At 44.1% G+C, this 22,091-nt stretch overlaps 1 protein-coding gene across 1 annotated transcript in view; it reads left to right on the forward strand.

The window, feature by feature from the left end:
- The window catches only part of ddx20 (DEAD (Asp-Glu-Ala-Asp) box polypeptide 20), a 37,778-nt gene extending 16,401 nt beyond the window's left edge, over positions 1 to 21,377 (forward strand). The window contains exons 5-11 of the mRNA XM_060845056.1: positions 1,844 to 1,986; positions 7,889 to 8,027; positions 9,682 to 9,740; positions 10,471 to 10,553; positions 16,385 to 16,490; positions 19,070 to 19,171; positions 19,942 to 21,377. Coding sequence (XP_060701039.1) covers positions 1,844 to 1,986; positions 7,889 to 8,027; positions 9,682 to 9,740; positions 10,471 to 10,553; positions 16,385 to 16,490; positions 19,070 to 19,171; positions 19,942 to 21,293 — 1,984 coding nt within the window. The 3' untranslated portion in view covers positions 21,294 to 21,377. The remainder of the gene's footprint in view (positions 1 to 1,843; positions 1,987 to 7,888; positions 8,028 to 9,681; positions 9,741 to 10,470; positions 10,554 to 16,384; positions 16,491 to 19,069; positions 19,172 to 19,941) is intronic.
- Positions 21,378 to 22,091: the final 714 nt, after the last annotated feature.

Consider the following 22,091-nt stretch of genomic DNA (forward strand, 5'->3'; position numbering starts at 1 on the left):
GGCATAGGTTTAGGGTGAGGGGGAATGATATAAAAGAGACCTAAGGGGCAATGTTTTCACGGAGAGGGTGGTGTGTGTGTGGAATAACTGCTAGAGGAAGTGATGGAGATTGGTACAATAGCAACATTTTAAGAGGCATTTGGATGGGTATATGAATAGGAAGGGTTTAGAGGGATATGGGCCAGGTGCCAGGGGACTAGATTAGGTTGGGATGGATGAGTTGGACCAAAGGGTCCGATTTCGTGCTGTACATCTCTATGACTAGGTTTGCCTTGTGGGAGATCTCAGACTTGAACTCTTCCATAGCCATTGTCTGCCACAGATTTCCTGATCTTCACTGTTGTGCTGAGTGGAGACCAGAGAATTCCACACCCTAATTCCAGGAAATTAAGCTGCGGGAGGAGAGGAAGGAGGTAGGGGAAGGGAGGTTTGCCAGCCATGGTGCCCATATGTGTTTGATGCCTGACTGTAGGTCACTACTACCAGAGAAAGCAACTGAGTATCTATGAGGACAGCTGAGAGAAAGGGACAAATTCTTTGCCAAAAATAAATGGTTTAAGTGGGATTAGGAGGACCAAGAGGCCATTTAATCCACTCAAACTGGGCTGTCTTGCAACCTTACTCCACTCTCCAACCCATGCCTATCTGTTGTTAGATTACTGAACAGCCACCAACTGCAGAATCTAGAATGTAAGGTAATGTTTGATTCACTTCATGGGGACCACTTCTGCTTGAAATAGGTCCTGATGTACATGACTGCACATATACATTGCATATACGTTTTAACCTTGAGCTGCTCTTCAGGTCAGCTTTTTTGTATAATAAATGTTTATCTCCACATGTCCAAACAGGTTTTATTCCCCATATCCTACTGACTTTCCATTATTTTTTACTCAGTGTTTGGCTGTGTACCACATTTCCAGCACAGGTGACTATAATCTCGACCTCTTAGCCCAGAGGTAAGGTCACTATCACTGTGCCATGTGAGCCCCTCCAAAAGCTGTACATATTAATCATCGCTTTTATAATGTAACAAGTTGCTTTTTAAATTCATACTAAGGATGTGGGTGTTACTGGCAGGGCCAGTATTTATTGCCCATCCCTAATTATCCAGAGGCCAGTTAAGAGTCGATCACATTGCTGTGGGTTTGGAGTCACATGTAGATAAGAATGACAGTTTCCTTTCCTAAAAAATATTAGTGAATCATATGGGTTTTTCCAATAATTGATATTGGTTTCAAGATCATCATTAGACTCTTAATTCAGATTTTTTAAAATTAAATTCAAATTCCAGCACAGACCATGGCAGGATTTGAACTCAGGTCCTCAGAATGTTGTTTGGGTTTCTGGATTAATATCAATAGGTCATTGCCTCCCCTTGAGCAGATGATTGTGTTTGGTTGGTTGATGAATTGACTGGGTAACTACAGAATGGGGGCTCTCGTGGCTCAGTTGTAATGTCTTTACCTTGGAGCCAGGAGGCCCATGCTCAAGTCCCATCTGCTGCAAAGATATGTAATAACATTTCTAAACAGATTGATTAGATGAAGAGCTTATGCTTGAAACCTCGACTCTCCTGCTCCTCGGATGCCCTCTGACTGGCGGTGCTTTTCCAGCACCACGCTTTCTGATCTCCAACATCTGCAGTCCTCACTTCCTCCGATTAGAAAATATAGCAGAGTAGGAACAGTGGAAGGAGCTGTAAGACTGAGTAGTTAATAAACTCTATCTGCAAAGAAGGATGTCTTAGTTTCTGTTTTACTGACTGGCTGGATCCAGGTGGACAGCACTTACAGGAAATGGTTTAATAGCCTAAAGAGTTTTCTTTTCTGTTTGTGTACAGCTGGATTTATTCTTCATTGCCATCAAATAAGCAGATGGTGGCCTTGTCTGCGACATATCCAGAGTCACTGGCCCATCATTTAACAAGATACATGAGGGATCCTAGTTTTGTCCGACTGAACCCCACTGATCCATCACTCATTGGTAAGTCTGCCTTGATGTCCACTGTTTAATGCTTTGAAAGGTGGAAAGTAGAGGCGATAAAATGGAAAAAAAATCCTAACTTAGCACTGATGAAGAATTTCTGAACTGATTCAATTTACTGAGTGAAACATTGTGCCACACTGCACCTCTGCAACTTGAGTTTTGAATCCAGCAGCCACTGACGATGTAAAAGACTCCTTGGTTTTACTTTCTCTCCATTTCTGTAAGTGGTATTTTGAATAATCTCAAGTCAGATTTCTAAAGTGTATGTTTGTGCTTGGCAGTGAAGCATTGTTTCAATGAGAAACAAGTCTCCAGACTGTTAAACCACTCTCAGCAAAAACAGAAGTTGCTGGAAAAGCTCAGCAGGTCTGGCAGTGTCTGTGAAGAGAAATCAGAGTTAGCGTTTTGGGTTCGGTTGCCCCCCCTCAGAACTGATGGTAGTGAGGAAAATTTCGGTTTTTAAGCAGAAGGTAGAGCAGGCAGAGGGCGTAAGGAATAAATGATAGGTGAACGTAGAGCCCAAAGAGAGAAGAACAGTTGGATAGACAAAGGAGTGGATAACAATCTGGGTATGAGGGTGAATAACTGTTCATGGAGACTCTTCGTGGCTAACAATGGGTTGTCTATAATGGCAGACAATATGATAACAAGTCCTGGTGTGTGGGGATGGGGGCTAGGACATGGGAGAGTTCAGGCTCTAAAATTATTTAACTCAATATTGTGTCTGGAGGGCTGCAGAGTCCCCAAGTGGAAAATGAGGTGCTGTTCTTCCACTTGCACTGAACTTTGATGGAGCACTGCAGCAAGCCTGAGACATAGATGTTGGCCAGGGAACAGGATGTTGTGTCAGAGTGGCAGGCAACTGAAAGTTCAGGGTCTTTTGTGCAGGCAGAATGTAGATGTTTTGCAAAGCAGTCACCCAGTCTGCGCTTTGTTTCCCCAAGGTAGAGGAGACCACATTGTGAGCAGCAAATGCATGAGACTAGATTGTAGGAAGTGCAGGTAGAGTGCTGCTTCGTCTGGACTGACCTGAGGAGGGAGGAGACAAATGGGCAGGTGTTCCACCTTCAGCAGTTGCAGGGGAAAGTCCCTTGGGGTGGTGAGGGGGATGTTGGGAATGAAGGAAGAGTGGACCAGGGTTTCCCAGAGAAAATGGTCCCTGCGGAAAGTTAGCAAGGGAGGGGAGGGGAGGGGAAGATCTGTCTGGTGGTGGTATCTCGCTGGAGGTTGCAGATATGGCAGCTGATGACCTGGATGCAGATGCTGGTGGCATGGTAGGTAAGGACAGGGAGAGCCCTATCATTACGGGAGGGTAGGGTTGTGGTGAGAGCGGAAGTGCGGGAGACGTGTCGGACCTGGTTGAGTGTCCTGTCGACAACGATGCTGAGGAATCCTCGGTTGAGGAAGGAGGTGGACGTTTCAGAGGCTCCCTTGTCGGAGTTGGTCTCATTGGAACACACGCAACAGAGTCGAGGAACTAGGAGAATGGAATGGAGAGTGTGAGGCTGTGTAGTCCAGGTAGATGTGGGAGTTGGTGGGTTTATAGTGGATATAGTTAAACCACTCTGTTTGACTGTGCTTTAGTCCTGTGTTATTCAGCTACTGTAGAAGTAATTACTCTGCATGTCACCTGCCTATTGTCTGGCCATATATTTGCTCAAAGCCATTCTCTCCTAGGAATGGCAGTCAGTCATTGAGATCCCTAGACAAAAATAAAAATTGCTGGAAAAGTTCAAAAGTTAAAGTTAAGGTTTTGAGTTGAGTGACTCTGATTTCTCTCCACAGATGCTGCCAGACCTGCTGAGCTTTTCCAGCCATTTCTATTTTTATTGCATCTGCAGTTCTTTCAGTTTTTACTGAAATCCCTGGAGTTTGTTCCATCATTCAAACACATTGAAAACTTATACACTAACTCCATTAGTGCAGCTGGCTTAATCAATAGTGTAGTATAGATCAGCCCCACGATTACAGAATGTTCCTGTTCCCAAGCACTTCCCTTCCCTGAGTCTAATGTCTCCTCTTATTTATTTTGGCTGGGAGCACAGATCGGTCACAATCTGACTGACAAAGACTGTAAAAGGACTGCAGTATTTCTGAAGGCGGTTTGCCAAGCCTCAAATGTTGACTCTGCTTTCTGTGCAAAGATGCTGGCCGACCTGCTGAGTCTTTTCAGCAATTTCTGCTCGTAACTGAAAAATGAGTGCTTTATAGTTGGCAAGTCAGGATATTTGCTTCCTATGTCTGAGTTCACTGGTTCTTGTTTGCTTCAACGTATCACTGAGCTAGCAGAAGATGGGCCTTTTTTGAAATGGTAGTTTGATTTTGTAGGAGCTTATTGAGTGCTGAAATAACTGAATTACTTTTGGAGCGTGGTAAATATTATTACTTTGGCAGGGGGCTCGTCCGTACCTTCTGCTTTTTTTTTGTTTTCTCTTTTCCTTTCTTTTACTTGCCTCTCGTGAAGAGCTTGGGCACGGTGACGGCGAGGTGAACCCAGGGCAGGCTTGTGGCGGAGGTATCCGAGGCGGGGTTGGGTTCCTGGTGGCACCTGTATTGATGAGGTGAGCCCGGTGCAGTCTCACGGCTGATGCGGCAGAGGCACGCGTGGGTTCCCTGCGTAGTCAGAATCCTGCACACACTCGTAGTGGTGGAGGTGGCTCAGTAGGAAGCACGGTAGCTCAGCGATTAACACTGCTGCCTTTCAGCGCCAGGGACCTGGTTTCGATTCCAGCCTCTGGCGACTGTTTGTGTGGAACTTGCACGTTCTCCCCGTGTCTGCGTTTCCTCCCACAATCCAAAGATGTGCAGGTTAGAGTGATTGGCTATTCTAAATTGCCCATAGTGTTCAGAGATGTGTAGGTTAGGTACATTAGTCAGAGGAAGTGCAAAGTAATAGTGTAGGGGAATGGGTCTGAATGGGTTATTCTTCAGAGGGTCGGTGTGGATTTGTTGTGCCAAATGGCCTGTTTCCACACTAGGGTACTATATAAAAAGGTGAGTTTGGGCCCAATCGGGGGCATTGGCGAGGTGGGCGCAGAGCAGACTTGTGGAACTGGGTTTTGGCTGGTGCAGGACCCCGTGGTGGTGTTGGTGGATGCATTGGTGAGGTCCAGCACTGGTGGTGACGGCAAGGGGACTCATGGCTGTCTGCTCCAGGCCCACGCCTGAGCACTTAATGACTGTAAATTTGAAATGTATTTCTTATTTTTCTGTCTTTATTTTCCACACTTTGCCTTATTTATAAGATGGTGCCGAGGAGCAGCAACACTATACAACATTTTACACTGAGGTTTGTAACCAAATACAAGTGACAATAAATAAATCAAATCAAATTGAAAAGCCTTTCTATCCAGGCAACTTTCTACAGCGCATAGCAAGATTAATCGTCACTGCTGACTTCTTCCTATTGCTGTTATTTATTGAGACTGGGACATGGGGAGAACTTGCTGCTGTGCTCAGTATGGGTTGACTCGCAGTAACTGCAGCAGCTCAAGCAAGGCCGTCCTTTTAATTTCTCACTTCTGACAGTACCATTGCCCTGTCAGCAATGCACCAGAGTATTAACTTCGTTACAGGTATCAGAAAAATGAAGTATACTATTTGTAGAAAACAAGTAACCTGCCAGGGCCTGAGGCTGATACGTTGCTGAAGGTCTCTACACTTCCCCACAATATAAATCGGTTGAAATTTAGTAGTCTTGTATTTGTCCTGATAAGTTTTAGTTGCAAAGCTTTGTGAACATGTGTCTCTTGTCAGTTTTTATTGATGTTCCCGGTATGTGTCCGTCAAGGTGGAGATCTTCAAGTTGAGGAAATCTGATGGAAACGAGAAGAATGATTTTATTTTGGTTCAAGGATTGGTGAAATAAGTAGCGCACTAACCTCATTTGTCGCAGGTTGGGGGTGATGCACTTACCACTCTCGTGACAAAATCTTCACCTACGTGTTCCTTCATCTTTAATCTGTTTGTCAACAGAGTCAGCAGTAGCTTCTGGTTTGAATTGATTCCATTGGGTTATCATAATCCAAGTCAGATCTTCGTCCATCAACTCCCTGTGAGCAGGCAAATGTATACAGAGGACAGGTCAGATGAGCTTTTGAGAAGAACTCACAACCTCAGCATAAGAGGTTGATTGATATTCCTAGTGTTGCTGCAGTTTTCTGTTTGAGAGAATTATGATGAGAAACTGGGTAAAACTTGTCTGCATCTCTTCAGACTAATATTGTGGATCATTTCCATAGATTTGAGGGAGCAGATAGAATTTTTTTTTAATGCTTCATATGAAATAAGGACCTGCTGAAGTGAAGCACTCCCTCAGTCCTGTCTTGGGAATGCCAGGCTTTTTCTAATATTCAAGGTTCTGGTGTGGATCTTGAATCCAAGCGTTCAGACTCAGATGAGAGTGTGACACCCATTGAACCATGACTGACACTTGTTGAAAATCGCGTCTGTATTAAGGTTTCTGTACTGTGTCCTACTGAACACCCAACAGTATGCGTGGGAGTGTGTTCTCTAAGCATTTTGTCAGTGTCCTATTTTAATTGCTTGAAAACTGTTGTAGCCCCGTTATATGGGAACCATGAGTGGGGGAGGGAGCCCTCTGAGAGTTTGGGAGGTGGGGGGGGGAGGTGGTGCGTTGTTGTGGAGAGGCGATGGGGAGAGTTCCTGTGAAAGCGAGAGTGAGAGTGGGCACGTCGCTGCTTTATGGTGTCCGTTGCTGTCTTAGGGTTTGTGAGCCCACTTTGGTAAGTCCTGGCTTGGGGATCTACGATACTGTCCACCTAAGCTTGGGCAGGAGAGAGCATTTTGACAAACGGGTCAGAAATATTGCTTTCGTTGGAGTTCCAGCAGAGCAGTTTGTGTACGTTTACAAAGTTTTTGAGTGCATAATTAAAATCCGTTCTCAGTAGAACATTTTTGTTCGTTCAAAGCTGGAACAGGTGCACAATCCTTTATCTGAAATGCTCAGGACCAGCTGGTTTTCAGAATTCAAAATTGTTCGAATTTCAGAATAAGTGGAAGTTTGATGGCGAAATTTCAAAACAGTTTTCCTGAGAACAAACTGACTGTGAGTAAAACGGGCTCTGAAAGAAAATTGAGGGCTGCCAGCGCTGGGCTATGTCCCCACATGTTGTATCTGAGTGTCATGCATCAAGTGGGTGTCGACCTGGGTTTACTGTTTGCACGCCAGACAACCTTGGTAATGAGAAAAAACTTCACAAAAAACCTTGGGACTTTGGAGCTTTTCGGATAAAGGGTTGTCTACCTGTATCATAAACCTTTATGCAGGTACAGGACAAATATGGCTGTATAGAAACTGGACAGGTGTCTCTCTGGGTGCCAGGTAACATTTACAATGTCAACATCAGTTTAACAACAGTCCGTTTCATAATGCGCTTTGGCATCTGTTTATCACCACTGACCTCCGTTTTTAGGTTACTTTCCATTTAATCACTCCCAAGAAATTTGAGGGTGTATACATGAGGATCAGTGGTCGGCACAACATCGTGGGCTGAAGGGCCTGTTCTGCGCTGTACTGTTCTATGTTCTATGTTAAGAATCTCTGCAACATTAGTGAGAGTTCACAAAAATAAATTCATAAGCCAGAAATACTGCCGAGTATAAGACTTCATTCGAGCTCAGTAGATGTTTCCGGAATACTTGGCTTCTGGGGTTTATTTTACAATAATGGTCAGATAAATAAGTATGTGAAAATGTGTCTCTCCCTTTAGAAACCAGCAGCTTCAAGTTGTTGGGCAACAGTTAATCCAGAATCTGGGAAAATCTGAAATGTGGTATTGTTTCGATTCCAAGGATGCTGGATTTCAGATGTAAAATACTGATGTTCTGAGACCATGTATGATTTAATAAAAAAAGCTGATGTATTCTAATTCAACAGGGCTGAAGCAGTTCTACAAGGTTGTAAATTCCTACCCACTTCCACACAAGATCTTTGAGGAGAAAATGCAACATCTGTTGGAGCTGTTCAGTAAGATCCCCTTCAACCAAGCCCTGGTCTTCTCTAACCTCCACAGCAGGTACAGTGGACTCAGTGAATATTCCCCTGATCGTGACATTGCCAAAGGATCCTGGATTCATAGAATGGTTTATTACAGGACAAAGCTATTCAACTCACTGTGTCTTTGAAATACTTAGCCATTGGCTCCTATTCCCTTGGTCTTCTGCTGTAGCTTTGTGAATTTTTGATTTGCTCTTTGCAGTTATTGCAGATGTTATTATTGAAGACATAGGAGCAGAAATTAGGCTTTTCAGCCCATCAAGTCTGCTTCACCATTCAACCATGGCTGAAAGTTATTAACCACTTCCACTGCAGTTTGGGACAGAACATTCCAAATTGTAATTTGCTGCATAAATATTTTTACCACCTCCTCCTTGTCTCTCCCCTATTCTTTTACTTACTCAAAATCTGTATCCTCTGGTCGGTGGACTCTTTGCCAGTCCAAGCCTTGAACTGATCCATCAAACCCTTCATGCTTTTGAGCACTGTTAAATCTCCCCTTGAGCTTTGGAGGGCAATCTCAGCTTCTCTAGTCTCTCCATACTGCCTCAGTCTGCTTTTAGGTGCACCAAGTCCTTGATATCTCTATTCCCGATTAAAGCAATGAGCCGGAAAGAAATTTATTTAGTTGCTGAAACAATTTTATTTCCCATGCCCTTCTCAAACCAATGCTCATTGGAACATTGCCTCAGTGTGGGTCTCCACCATAGCTGTCAGCTGCAGCTGGTTTGGACCTTTGGGGTAGTGAGCTTGTATTGCAACGTAGCAGTTGATTTAGTTGGAATGCTGTTGATAGTATACTGGGGGAAGTGATTGTTCCATGTGGCCAGTTTCTGGTCTTGCCTTCAGGGAGAATGCTTTGTAGGGGATCAAGGCATGGTTAATGTAGGGTTGTTTTCAGGTTACACACTCTTTGGTCTCTCTGGGCCAGTTTATGTCAAAGATTTTATTAATAGTGCTGTACAAGTCACCCTCTGGCACTTAATTCCCATTTCATCCTCTTTAAAGCACCTGGCTGGATTAATGACACTGAGAGAAGAAATAATAAGCAGGGTTCTGAAGCAGGGTTGTTGGACTCAAAGCATTAACTCTGCTTTCTGTCCAAATGCTGTCAGCTCTGTTGTGTTTTTCCAGCAATTTTCATTTTTGTTTCTGCTTTGCAACATCCGCAGTTCTTTAATTTTTGGTGGTTTAGATATATTAGCTGATAGAATGGCAGATCCATTGTGAACAGGCTTATGAATATTGCAGCTTTTCTTCCAGTATCTCAATAAATAAGACTTTCTGGTGTCCTTCAGTGTATCAGTCACTTCCTGCTTGATTTCAGAAACTTTTCTGGATTGTCGAAGTGTCAAACAAAGAACACAGAAAATTTACAGCCCAGGAACAGGCCCTTCGGCCCTCCAAGCCTGAGCCGATCCAAATGTACCCGTCTAAACCTATCGGTCAATTCCTAAGCATCTGTATCCCTCTACTCTCCATCTACTGATGCATTTATCCAGATGCATCTTAAATGAACCTACTGTGCCTGCCTCTACCATCTCTGCTGGCAATGCGTTCCAAACGCCCACCACCCTCTGTGTGAAGTACTTGACGCATTTATCCCCCTTAAACTTTCCACCTCTCACCTTGAAAGTGTCACTGAGTAAATTTTGTATTCCTGATTTTCATAGGGCCCAGCGTCTAGCAGACATTCTCACCTCTAAAGGACTTCCTGCAGTCTGCATTTCAGGTACGTATTCTGTGTTTCTAATGTACAGCTGCTATTCTGTTCCACACATCGGCAGCTGGAGTTTTCATTCTCTTCTATTATATTTTCTTCTGGTACAATTTGTAAGAAAGAAAAGTAACTAGTGTGAAATTTCTAGTGTCAGAATTTTCAGTGTGAGTAGAGTTTGTACTAAGGCAAGTCATGGCTTTTCCAGGCTAAGATCAGTGAACCATGTATAGACCAGCTGAAGTGTCTAGTCTGTATATAGATTGTTCTGCTATAATGTGTGTTTCATTGATGGAAATTCACTACAACCTGATTGTTTCTATAGCATGAACTTTTAAAGTGTGTGTTGGTTATAACGCGACTCTGGCCCCATTAGTTTAAATTATGCTGCTATTACGCCATTTTTTTTGAACATGGGATTGCATGAGAATGGAACTACTGCATGCTAGCAGAACTGACCTGTCATTTCGTCACATTGGGGAAGGTGTTCTGATGAGTCAAAGTAGGAGTACAGTTAAACTGCAGTAATGTAAAAACATCTCAAGGACTGCAAGAAGGTAATTTACCACCATCAAGGGTATTTAGGGATGGGCACTAAATACTGGCCTAGCCAGTGACTCCTGCATCCCATGAATGAGTAAAGGTTAATACATGTGGTTTATTAATCTAGTGATACTTTGTAAAGTGCTGTTGACAGCCTGTGATATGTTAATTTCCATTTATTTGTATCCTTTTTCTTTGTTAGGCAGCATGAATCAGAACCAGCGACTTGAAGCCATGTCCAAACTAAAACAGTACAAATGCCGTGTCCTCATTTCCACTGACTTGGTGAGTTTTCAAAAGGGCCCAGTCATGCTTCATCTAAACACACACGAGGGGAATTTAAAACTGGGAGGGGTGGGAATCTTCTCAAAACTGCTCCAGATAACTCCAAAAGCCAGTGCTCTTAAACAGTGGGCAGCTCTTGGATTAGGTTCCCTACAGTACGGAAACAGGCCCTTCGGCCCAACAAGTCCACACTGACCCTCCGAAGAGTTACCCACGCAGACCCATTCCCCTGTCCTACACTATGGGCAACTTAGCATGGCCAATTCACCTAACCTGCACATCTTTGGATTGTGGGAGGAAACCAGAACACCCGGAGGACATGGGGAGAATGTGAAAACTCCACACAGACAGTTGCCCAAGGCAGGAATCGAACACGGGACCCTGGTGCTGGGAGGCAGCAGTGCTAACCACTGTGCCGCCCAAGTGGCTCTTCCCAGTGCTTTGCATACATTGTCAATTACAATCCTTCAGTAGCTGTGCACATGTTTGAATGGGGTTATTTAGACAGGGAATAAGAGTACCTAGCCCTCTGACCCCAAGTAAATTATGCTCCAATTGCAAAAGTGTGCACTTCACTTCAGACAAAGGAGATTTATGTTTCTTACGAGTTTACACTTTGGTGGGCGGCACGGTGGCACAGTGGTTAGCACTGCTGCCTCACAGCGCCTGAGACCCGGGTTCAATTCCCAACTCAGGCGACTGACTGTGTGACGTTTGCATGTTCTCCCCGTGTCTGCGTGGGTTTCCTCTGGGTGCTCCGGTTTCCTCCCACAGTCCAAAGATGTGCGGGGTTAGGTGAATTGGCCATGCTAAATTGCCCGTAGTGTTAGGTAAGGGGTAAATGTAGGGTATGGGTGGCTTGCGCTTTGGCGGGTCGGTGTGGACTTGTTGGGCCGAAGGGCCTGTTTCCACACTGTAAGTAATCTAATCTAATCTAGACTAGTTTCCTGCTCAGTATCCACAGCAAACGAAACATAAATTGAACCAGTTTATTATTTTTACTTTTCTGTTATTGGTTCTGTATCAGCTTTATACTTGGATTCCAATTTCTTGCCTTTTTTAAATGCAGCCTTTGATCTTTCTTTCTTAAGGTGTTTATCACAAATTCACTCACCTATAAAACAAGGTGCAACCCTAATAGCCCCTGGATGTAAAAATCTTTTCTCATCCCTCTACATATTTCTTCTTCACCTGAGGTTTACGTCTTGTTTTTGAAACCACAGAGCTTAGAAATTAATTTAATTCTTTATTTAACAAAAAGCTCGCATTAATTTAATGTCATTAATGACCAGGGTCAAAAATATTACCTTATTTCATATTGTTTTGACGTGAGTAGATATTGACTTGTGAGCAGACTGTGGAATGGAGCCCATTGTAACCTGGGCTGTCTGTCTGTGACCATTGTAATGGGGGATATGTAGCAGACAGCTTGCATGCAGCAGGCCCCCATGTACAACAGTGTGATGATGACCAGGCCATCTGTTTTTATTATTACTGACGTTTGAGGAGTCAATATTGGCTCAAGACAAGGGAGAACACCCCTGTTCCTTGTCAATTAGAAATGTGCGGTCTTTTAATCTACTTAATAGCCTGGGCATGCTTAGGTTGCCTTGCTCACATTCCTGATGAGGGGTTTATGCCCGAAATGTTGATTCTCCTGCTTTTCGGATGCTGCCTGACCTGTGCTTTTCCAGTGCCACACTTTTTTGACTCAGATTTCCAGCATCTACAGTCCTCACAAGTCAGATTCCCAAAAATAACGTGATTGCAAGTTACGCCCAGAAAGAACATTCTTGTTTTGTTTTCATTGTTCATTCAGGGGATGTGGAGATCACTGTGGGCTGACCATTAGTACCCATCCCCCAATTGTCCTTAGAAAAGTGGTGGTGAGCTGCTTTCTTGAGCTGCTGTTGTGGTATCATGCGGTATCTCTAACAGTGACCTGTTTTCAGAGCCAGGAATAACCTTTGTTTAGTTTGAATTTTGTCAGCCTTTTGCTTGGGGAGAAAGTTCTTGTCCCTGGATAGAGTGTACACTACACACAGAGGTCCTCTAGTGGTAACTGCCCATTATTGCAGAGTTTGCTACACTAAGATGAACTAGAACAAAGAATATTTAGAGACCTGCAAACCTGAGCTGATCCAAATTCACTGTCTACACCTCTTGCCCAATTCCTAAGGATCCGTATCCCTCTACTCTCCACCTACTCATGCATCTGTCCAGACTCTCCTTAAATGAATCTACCGCGCCTGCCTCTACTACCTCTGCTGGCAACGCGTTCCAAGCACTCTGTAAAGTACTTTCTGCGTGTATCCCTTTAAACTTTCCACCTCTCGCCTTGAAAGCGTGACCTCTCGTTAATTGAATCCCTCACCCTGGGAAAAAGCTTGTCCCTACCCACCTTGTCTATACCCTTCATGATTTTCTAAACTTCAATCAGGTTCCCCCTCAATCTCCTTTTTTCTAATGAAAACAATCCTAACCTACTCAACCTCTCTTCATAGCTAGCACCTTCCATACCAGGCAAGCTTTCCCTGGGACTTCTGATCCCCCCCACTCAAACGTGATGCTTTTCAAGACCCTGAGGAAATTTCATCCTGAGTTTTTGAGAACAGTTGGATCTAGTTGCACTTGATTCAAGAGCATTCTACCCATATCTCTTGATCATTTTTGTCTCTAAATGTATTCAAACAATTTTCTAGCTTGGCTATCTGGTTGGCACACTATTTTATGAGAGTTGTAACTCATCGCTGATAATTTTGATGGGGGGAGTTCTACACTCCACTCATTCAGATTGAGACAGTGAGCAAGAGCTGTTTCTGCCTGATCTGGGTATTAAAGATCGCATGGTACTATATTACAGACCAGTGGCTGGCTGATGTCCAGCCCAATAGTGCTCCCACAACCAGCACTAACGGAAACAGATTATTGAGATGGTGCTCTCATTGATGTGGGAACTTGTGTACAAGATGGTTGGTGCATTCACCTCTAACTGTGGGAATGACAGAGTGGCTCGAAAAGCTGAATGTGCTGCTCCTATATTTTCTGTGTTTCAGACAAGGGGAATTTAGTTTATTTAATGTGAGGCACTTTAGAATATTTGAGTTGTGTAAAGTGTTGTGCAAACGTTAATTGTCTCTTTCTCTGTCTCCTCCACAAAGACATTTCTCTGGAAACTTATTCTGTGACTTGATGTAGTATTTATAGCCTACAAATGGGTTAATTAGCCTGACTGATCCATGCTGGAACTTATGCTGCATTGTAGCCTCCTCCCACCCCGTCCCTTTCTCTCCTCATAAACTGATCATGTTTCCCCTTAAAGGTAGAACATTATGGTGCAGTACAGGCCCTTCGGTCCTCGATGTTGTACCAACCTGCGAAACCAATATGAAGCCCATCTAACCTACACTATTCCATTATCATCCATATACCTATCCAATGACCATTTAAATGCCCTTAAAGTTGGTGAGTCTACTACTGTTGCACTCTGGGTGAAAGCAGGTGTGAAACATAAAAATAAATCACAGTTGGCAAGCGTTTGGGAAGCAGGTGTTAAATGTGTGGACACTTATTGCCTCAACCTCTCCCTGTGGGAGCAAGTTTCACATTCTCGTTCTTATGTGTTTTAGAAAAGATTCTCCTGAATTTCTTGTTGGGTTCATTGGTCTTATTTATAGCCCTAGTTCTGGACTCTCTGCCTATTCTTTCAAGATTGCTATGGTGCAAAAGACCATCACGGGTGGCACGGTGGCACAGTGGTTAGCAGTGCTGTCTCACAGCGCCTGAGACCCGGGTTCAATTCCCGACTCAGGCGACTGACTGTGTGACGTTTGCATGTTCTCCCCGTGTCTGCGTGGGTTTCCTCTGGGTGCTCCGGTTTCCTCCCACAGTCCAAAGATGTGCGGGTCAGGTGAATTGGCCATGCTAAATTGCCCGTAGTGTTAGGTAAGGGGTAAATGTAGGGGTATGGGTGGGTTGCGCTTCGGCGGGTCGGTGTGGACTTGTTGGGCCGAAGGGCCTGTTTCCACACTGTAAGTAATCTAATCATTCGATCCATCGTGTCTGCCCAGGCTCTGTAAGCATTATAACTTACTGTCAGTCTTCTGCCTTTTCTCCTTAACCCACAATATTGTTTGTATTTTGAAATAACTGAGCAGAGACTGGTATCCTGTCACCAAGTCATCCTTTATTTACATGTACACAGTCCATGGGCTGTGTCCAGCCAGCTCAGAGCCAGTCCCTAGACTGAGGAAACCTTCTGAATCCTCTGTTTGTGTCTGTCAGCCAGGGCTCCCTAATTGGCTGAGGTTAACAACCCCAACCAAAGGATCTCACTGACTGAGAGGCCCACCTGGCCCTCATTCCAAACACTACAATTTAACTCATCACCCAGTGCTGTCTTGAATGCCTCAGTTGAGCCTGACCCCATCACCTTTCCAGGTAGTGCATTCCAGACCCTAACTACTCACTGTGCGAAGTGTTTTTCCTCACTTTACATTTACTATATTTGCAAAACACTACCCGTTGGTTCTCGATCCTCTTACAAGTGAAAACAGTTTCTCACTAACCACTTCCCAAAATAGGAAATGTCTATCCTATCACATCATAATCTTAAATAGCTTTATCACCGTTTCACTTCATTACCAATCAGAATGGAGAAACTGTGCTTGTCCCTAATTCAACGTTTAACTAGTTTCTCCTCCCATTTGCGATATTGCCTTTATGAGTATAAGGGAGCCTCACACCGGCTTCTAATGTTGGCAGGCACCTAAGATGTTAAAACCAACGAGGTAAAAACAAAGACTGCAGATGCTGGAAACCAGAGTCTAGATTAGAGCGGTGCTCGAAAAGCACAGCGGGTCAGGCAGCATCCGAGGAGCAGGAAAATCGATGTTTCCTGATGAAGGGCTTTTGCCTGAAACGTCGATTTTCCTGCTCCTCGGATGCTGCCTGACCTGCTGTGCTTTTCTGAACCTTAGACGTTAGAGCCTGGAATTGGTAGTGAAGGAGTGTCCCCATTGCTGGGCCAGTATCTTAGATGTGCTGTGATCCTGTAGGTACATGGTAGGTTGTTGGTTAGTTCTATAATTCTATTAAGTATGTCTAGTTCAGAATTCTCGGTTGTTCTCATTGTAATAAACCAATTTTCCTTTGGTATCTCATTTAAATAAAGTCCGAAGTCATGACAGCAGGTTATAGTCCAGCAGTTTTCTGACTTCTACCTTTGTCTGCTCCAGTCCAATCCTGACATCTCCACATCATTTAAATAAAACATTGAGTTCTCTGAACTGCCAAGTTACCTGGATATTTTCCAGTTCCGTTGGTATAAGTCATATCAGCTGAGACAGTCAGAGATGTTACAACTGATTGTTCACTTCCCAAACAGAGAAGTTGGCAATCAACTGTTGTGCCCATTCATAATCCACTAACTGGTTTACAAACAATTGTATGTGGATAGTTGTTCAGAACTGGGTTGAACATAGAGTCATAGAGATGTACAGCATGGAAACAGATCCTTCGGTCCAACCATCCAGGCCGACCAGATGTCCCAACCCAATCTAGTCCCACCTGCTAGCACCCGCCCCATATCCCTCCCTATTCATATACCCATCCCTCTTAAACGTTGCAATTGTACCAGCCTCCACTATTTCCTCTGGCAGCTCATCTGGGTTGTCAACAGATTCCCTTCCCAAGTGGTTGCACACAGGTGTTCCATGCAAATGTAAAAACATTAGGTGCAATGCACCAAGCACTGGATCTGGGGAGTATGTGATGTGCATGGATTTATGAAAGTAGAGATGTTTGTTATTTATGGCTGTTGTTTCTTTCAGACTTCCAGAGGAATTGATGCAGAGAAGGTGAACCTGGTAGTTAACCTGGATGTGCCCCAGGATTGGGAGACATACATGCATCGAATCGGCAGAGCTGGCCGCTTTGGTATGAATTACATAGCGTTTCTATTCCTGAATGGGCCATTTGACCCACCTAGTCAGTGCTGGTTTTTATGCCCCACTAAAGCCTCCTCTTTACCTCACTTAATCTCAGTCTATGCATCCTTCTCTTCCTATCACACTTGTGTACTGAAAGCATGCTGTGGCGTCCTGGCATTAGGTACATGGGTGGTTTATGAAAGTGGTTCTGTAAGTGTTTTTATAAATGTGTATGGTAAATGTTCAGCTCTCCAAGATAGCTTCAGGTCCTTTTACTATTTAAAAAAAAACTTTCTGCAAGATCTAAATCAGAAATTAAAGGAAGGAACATTTTCATAAATATATTTAGGATCTTAAATGTTCCGACTGTTATCTGTGGTGGTGTGATTTATGATTGAAGGAACTAATTTAGAGCAGGCAAGTTGCAATGTGATGTTATCTCTTCTGTTTCAGTACCTTGCATGAACATATTGGAATATGGATTAAGTGTACTTTCTATTTTTAGAGGTTGGCTCAATATCTTTGAATGGAAAATGAAGCCAGATTTAATGAGGGTTGTTTGCATCTGGACATTGAACTAATGCAAAGACCTGTGTGTTGTTTTGTGCGCAGGCAGTAACTTTCCTCACCTCCTCTAGTCTTTGTCATCCTGAGCCTGTGGTATTAGTGGGATGTGGGTTCAAGTCCATTTCTCAAGATTTGAGTACACGATCTAGGCTGACATTCCAGTGCAGTATTTAGATTAGATTAGATTAGATTACTTAGTGTGGAAACAGGCCCTTCGGCCCAACAAGTCCACACCGACCCGCCGAAGCGCAACCCACCCATACCCCTACATTTACCCCTTACCTAACACTACGGGCAATTTAGCATGGCCAATTCATCTGACCCGCACATCTTTGGACTGTGGGAGGAAACCGGAGCACCCGGAGGAAACCCACGCAGACACGGGGAGAATGTGCAAACTCCACACAGTCAGTCACCTGAGGCGGGAATTGAACCCAGGTCCCTGGCGCTGTGAGGCAGCAGTGCTAACCACTGTGCCACCGTGCCGCCCTAAAATAGCGCAGACACCAAGCTATGTGGATGTCTTAACAGTCAATTAAGCCTGTTCACATGATTACCCATCACTACCTGGTATTCTGAGGCTGCATTAAACTGTTGCCATACCTATATTGGCCTTGCAGTGCAGGTTCACCAGATAGATTTTTTTTTAGATTAGACTTAGTGTGGAAACAGGCCCTTCGGCCCAACAAGTCCACACTGACCTGCCGAAGCGAAACACACCCGGATACTCGATTGTCAGAGGTGTCTTCTTCTCATGCAGGATATTAAATAGAGGCCTCATCGTTCCTTCTCTTTCAGTGGAAGTAGAATATTTCTTGTCATCATTCAGAAAATAGTAAGGGAGGTCTCTTCGTGTCCTATCCATTTATAATGCAGTTGAAAATACCAAGGCCAGAGACATTGTTCCTTTATATCCTTCCAGCTGATGGAGCCTTGTGTACAGTTAACTGTCACATGAAATTACATAACTGACTGCACTTCACAAGTAAGAGCAAATGACTGCAGATGCTGTATTCTGTACTGTAAACAAAGAGCTCAATCACATCAGCATCCGTGAAGAGGGAGCAAGCTAATGTTTCAAGTATAGACTTTGTTTTGAGTCATACCTCACATCAGTTAAAAAAGAAGAGTGATCTGGACTCGAATCATTAGCGTACTCTCTCTCCATGGATGCTGCTTGACCCGTTCTACTTCAGAAGTGATTCATTAACTAGGAAATTTGCAGCTCAATTGCAAAATTTCTTGATGATGGACTGTGAACATCAGCAAACTTGGCTATGAATCCTTCTGCAGTCAAATAACCGTGCGCTCCAGGTCGACGTATTTGGGAAGGACCTCTTAGATTACTGGAAGACATTAGTGAAAACATGCCAACAATAGTCAGTGCCTTAAAAAACCTGAGAGGATACGTGTATTTCTAAACTGTGTTTCCAGCACTGAGAGTGTGTTGCTGTTAATTCATCCACACTTGTGTAGATCCACTCATGACGCTGTTACAACAATGACCGATGGTTTCATGTATGTGTGAATTCTGACATTGACTGAATCCAATTTCCCATCAAATACGCTGCCACTTTTGAGCACCCATGTGAAACAGCGCATTGTAGACGGTGCATTACCAGATATCAAGGAAGCTGAATTGTTTGTCCCGAAGAGATGAAGAATCCTGTGCAACTTGTCACTCAGTGAGTGCTACTGATGGTTTGAGATAATCCCTACTCCCTTGGCTGACGATCAAGAACGAGCAAAACAAATGACTCATTTAAACTGGTCCGTCTGACAAAGATGAACTACTTGCCCTTTTAACCACACTTTGTGCTAATTTCTCTCTCCTAACCCACACCAGTTGGTAAGAATTTAAAAGCAACTCTCCAATATTGCACGTGTGGTGTTCCACCTCCTGGTGACGTCAGCCATGAACACAGCTTTGTATTTTTGTTAAGGTAACATTAATTAGTCCCTTTGAAACTGGAGAAAATAAAATTCTTGCATTTTAATGTTCCTTTGATATTCATCCAGGCACCCAAGGCTTGGCTGTGACATACTGTTGTCGTGGTGAAGAGGAGAATGAGTTGGAGTTAATAGCACAGCGTTGCAATCTTCACCTCTTGGGTCTACCTGGTAGGTGATGAGAGTGAATTTAATTGTAAATTCAGTCTTTTAGATTATTTCTAGTCGACACTATGATGCACTTCAGCTGTTACAAACTTTAACTTTATTCTCTCAGCCACACTGTCAGACACTAGCAGGTCAGTTGATGTTTATTTGTGTTGTTGAGAGATTTCTGTAACTTGGAAAAGATTGTGGAGGAGCTGGTGTTGGACTGGAGTGGACAAAGTTAAAAATCTCACAACAGGAATTTCCAAATAAACCTGTTGGCCTAATACCTGGTGTTGTGTGATTTTTTAACTTTGGGAAATATTGACATGTCGCAGGCTGAAGTATTGCCATTATAAAGTAACTGGGTCCTCAGTGGTTAGCACTGTTGTCTCACAGCGCCAGGGACCCTGATTCAGCTCCCGCCTCAGGCAACTGTCTGTGTGGAGTTTGTACATTCTCCCAGTGTCTGCGTGGGTTTCCTCTGGGTGCTCCGGTTTCCTCCCACAGTCCAAAGATGTTCAGGCCAGGTGAATTGGCCAAGCTAAATTGCCTGTAGTGTTAGGTGCATTAGTTAGTGTTAAATGTAGGGGAATGGATCTGGGTGGGTTGCTCTTCGGAGGGTCGGTGTGGACTTGTTGGGCCGAAGGGCCTGTTTCCACACTATAGGGAATCTAATCTAATCACTATGTTACCTTCTTATCTCCCACTTCCGCATAAGAGACGTATATCTGAAGGGAATAAATAGACTCTGTAAAGTCTTTGCCAATTCTTAATGGCTTTTTTTTTAATAGATCCAATTCCATCAGGATTATTGGAAGAGCCCGTAGATTGGGATGTAGAGGTCATCAAGGTAAAAGGGGATAAGAATTCAGCCGCTGCAGCAATTCCATTGGCTGCTGAGATTGAACCCTCAGTGAGGTGGGAGCACACTATCCCAGAGCCACTGTCACTCTCTCCTGTCAAAACTGCTGGAAAAAAGTTCACAACCAAGAAAACTCCGAAATCAAAGAAGGTGCTGACAGAGAAGGATCCCCAGGAACACCGTGCTGGCGATGTGGGGAAGGCACCAGAGATCAGCAGCTGCCACGTGTCCACTGACATCAAAATGAAAGTCTGGGCAAATCTTCAAGATGCCACGTCTTGCGATGTGTCCCGATCCTCTACTGAGCCGGTCACCATCACAGGAGAAGGCAGGAAGGCTTTGCAAGAATCGCTCCCCAAAATCCCAGCCTTGACGCTCTTTAAGAAAAGGTCAAAACGTAGGAGGCGGTTGTTGAGCTTTGTGGAACTTGTTGAAGACTATGAGAGATTTCTCGCCGAGCGGGATGAGAAACCGGTGGAAATAGTCCGCCAGTGGACCGGATTCTCTGGGATCTTGAAGGAGAAGTCAACAAATGAAATGGAAGATTCAGAAAGCAGGGAGCTGATGTCCCGAGACCAGAACAGTCACCTGTTTTTAAGTAAGAAGGATTTGATCTGTTTGCATACTTCTCAAAAGTGGGCAAAACCGACTGAGCTGGAAGACGCCAGTGATTCCAGCTCCAGCACTAACCCTTCAACACGCAGCAGGACCAGCAGCAGGGAGTCATCAACAGAGGCCGAGGTGCCAGTGAACCCTCATGTCCAGGACGATGCCCTGCTGAGGAAAGTTGCAAGTCCCATCCCAGAGGATTTCCCTAATCGGAGTGAGAAAACGCTTCCCGCCTTCCAATCCCTTGCCCGGCAAGAGGGCTTCAAAGACGAGGCAGCTGCTAATTCTTTCTCTAGTGTCCCTTCCAAACGACCACTTGAGATTGATACAGGGTTAGGTCTCAACTGGTCCTCTCTCAAAGGCTCAGCCCCCAAGGGCAGCAGGAAGAGATCCAAGGCAGACCCCAAGCTGGCATCACCTGAAGCAGCAAGAGTTTCCAGTGTCACAGATCAGGGAAGCAAGGATGCACCTTGTCCTTACCCAGAAGGTCAGCCCATGTTGCCCTCGGAGTCTGAATGTTCTAGTGATTACTGGAAGGCTTATTATCATGCATGGCACAGTTACTATGCTACCATTGGCTATCCTTACTATGGCAGCTCAAAGAGGTATTCAGATTGGCTGAGAGCCTATCAGATGAACTCTGTGTATCTGCAGGAACTGTTCAAACCATAAATTAATTAGCTTTTTAATGGTAATTTACGGTAGAACATTTTTGTACTACAACTGAGCTACTACAATAAAGATTTTGTCCCATGATCTGTTTTGTTGTTTGGTTTTAAATCATATTTGAGGTGATGGTGACACAAGCCCAGTTTGGTCCACTGAGCAAGCTCCACATAATCAAAAACATTCCTTCCTTTTCTTCCCTCTACCCCCAATCCCGGTTTTCCAAATCATTTCCTGCGAGAGTTGGACAGAGCCCTTTTAAAAAAAAGATTCAAGGGAAGTTACTCTCCCATTCCCTTCCAGGTGATCTGAACCTGTCCAGGTGGTGATGAACTGGCATGTGTTGTGGGATTAGCATTGAACCTCTCTGTTTCACGGTAATTAACTTGAGGGGGTGACCTTTACAGAGGTTTATAAAATCATGAGAGACCTGGATAGGGTGAATAGCCAAGATCTTTTACCCCAAGGTAGGACAATCCAAAACTAGAGGGCTTCAGTGTAAGATCAGAGGGGAAATATATAAAAGAGACCTGAGGGGCAATGTTTTCACGCAGAGGGTGGTGTGTGTATGGGATGAGCTGTTCCAGGCTGGCAACATTTAAAAGGCATCTAGCTGGGTCCGTGAATAGGAAGGGTTTAGAGAGATATGGACCAAATTCTGGCAAATGAGCCTAGATTAATTTAGGATATCTGGATGAGTTGGATTGAAGCTCAGTTTCCGTGCTGTGTAACTGAATCTAAATGTTTGCAGAGCCTTGGTTTGATGCTCTCACTGTTGACAAGTGGGGATTGAGCCTTGGATGT

The sequence above is a fragment of the Hemiscyllium ocellatum genome, chromosome 26, assembly GCF_020745735.1.
Source record: "Hemiscyllium ocellatum isolate sHemOce1 chromosome 26, sHemOce1.pat.X.cur, whole genome shotgun sequence".
Classification (NCBI taxonomy): Eukaryota; Metazoa; Chordata; class Chondrichthyes; order Orectolobiformes; family Hemiscylliidae; genus Hemiscyllium; species Hemiscyllium ocellatum.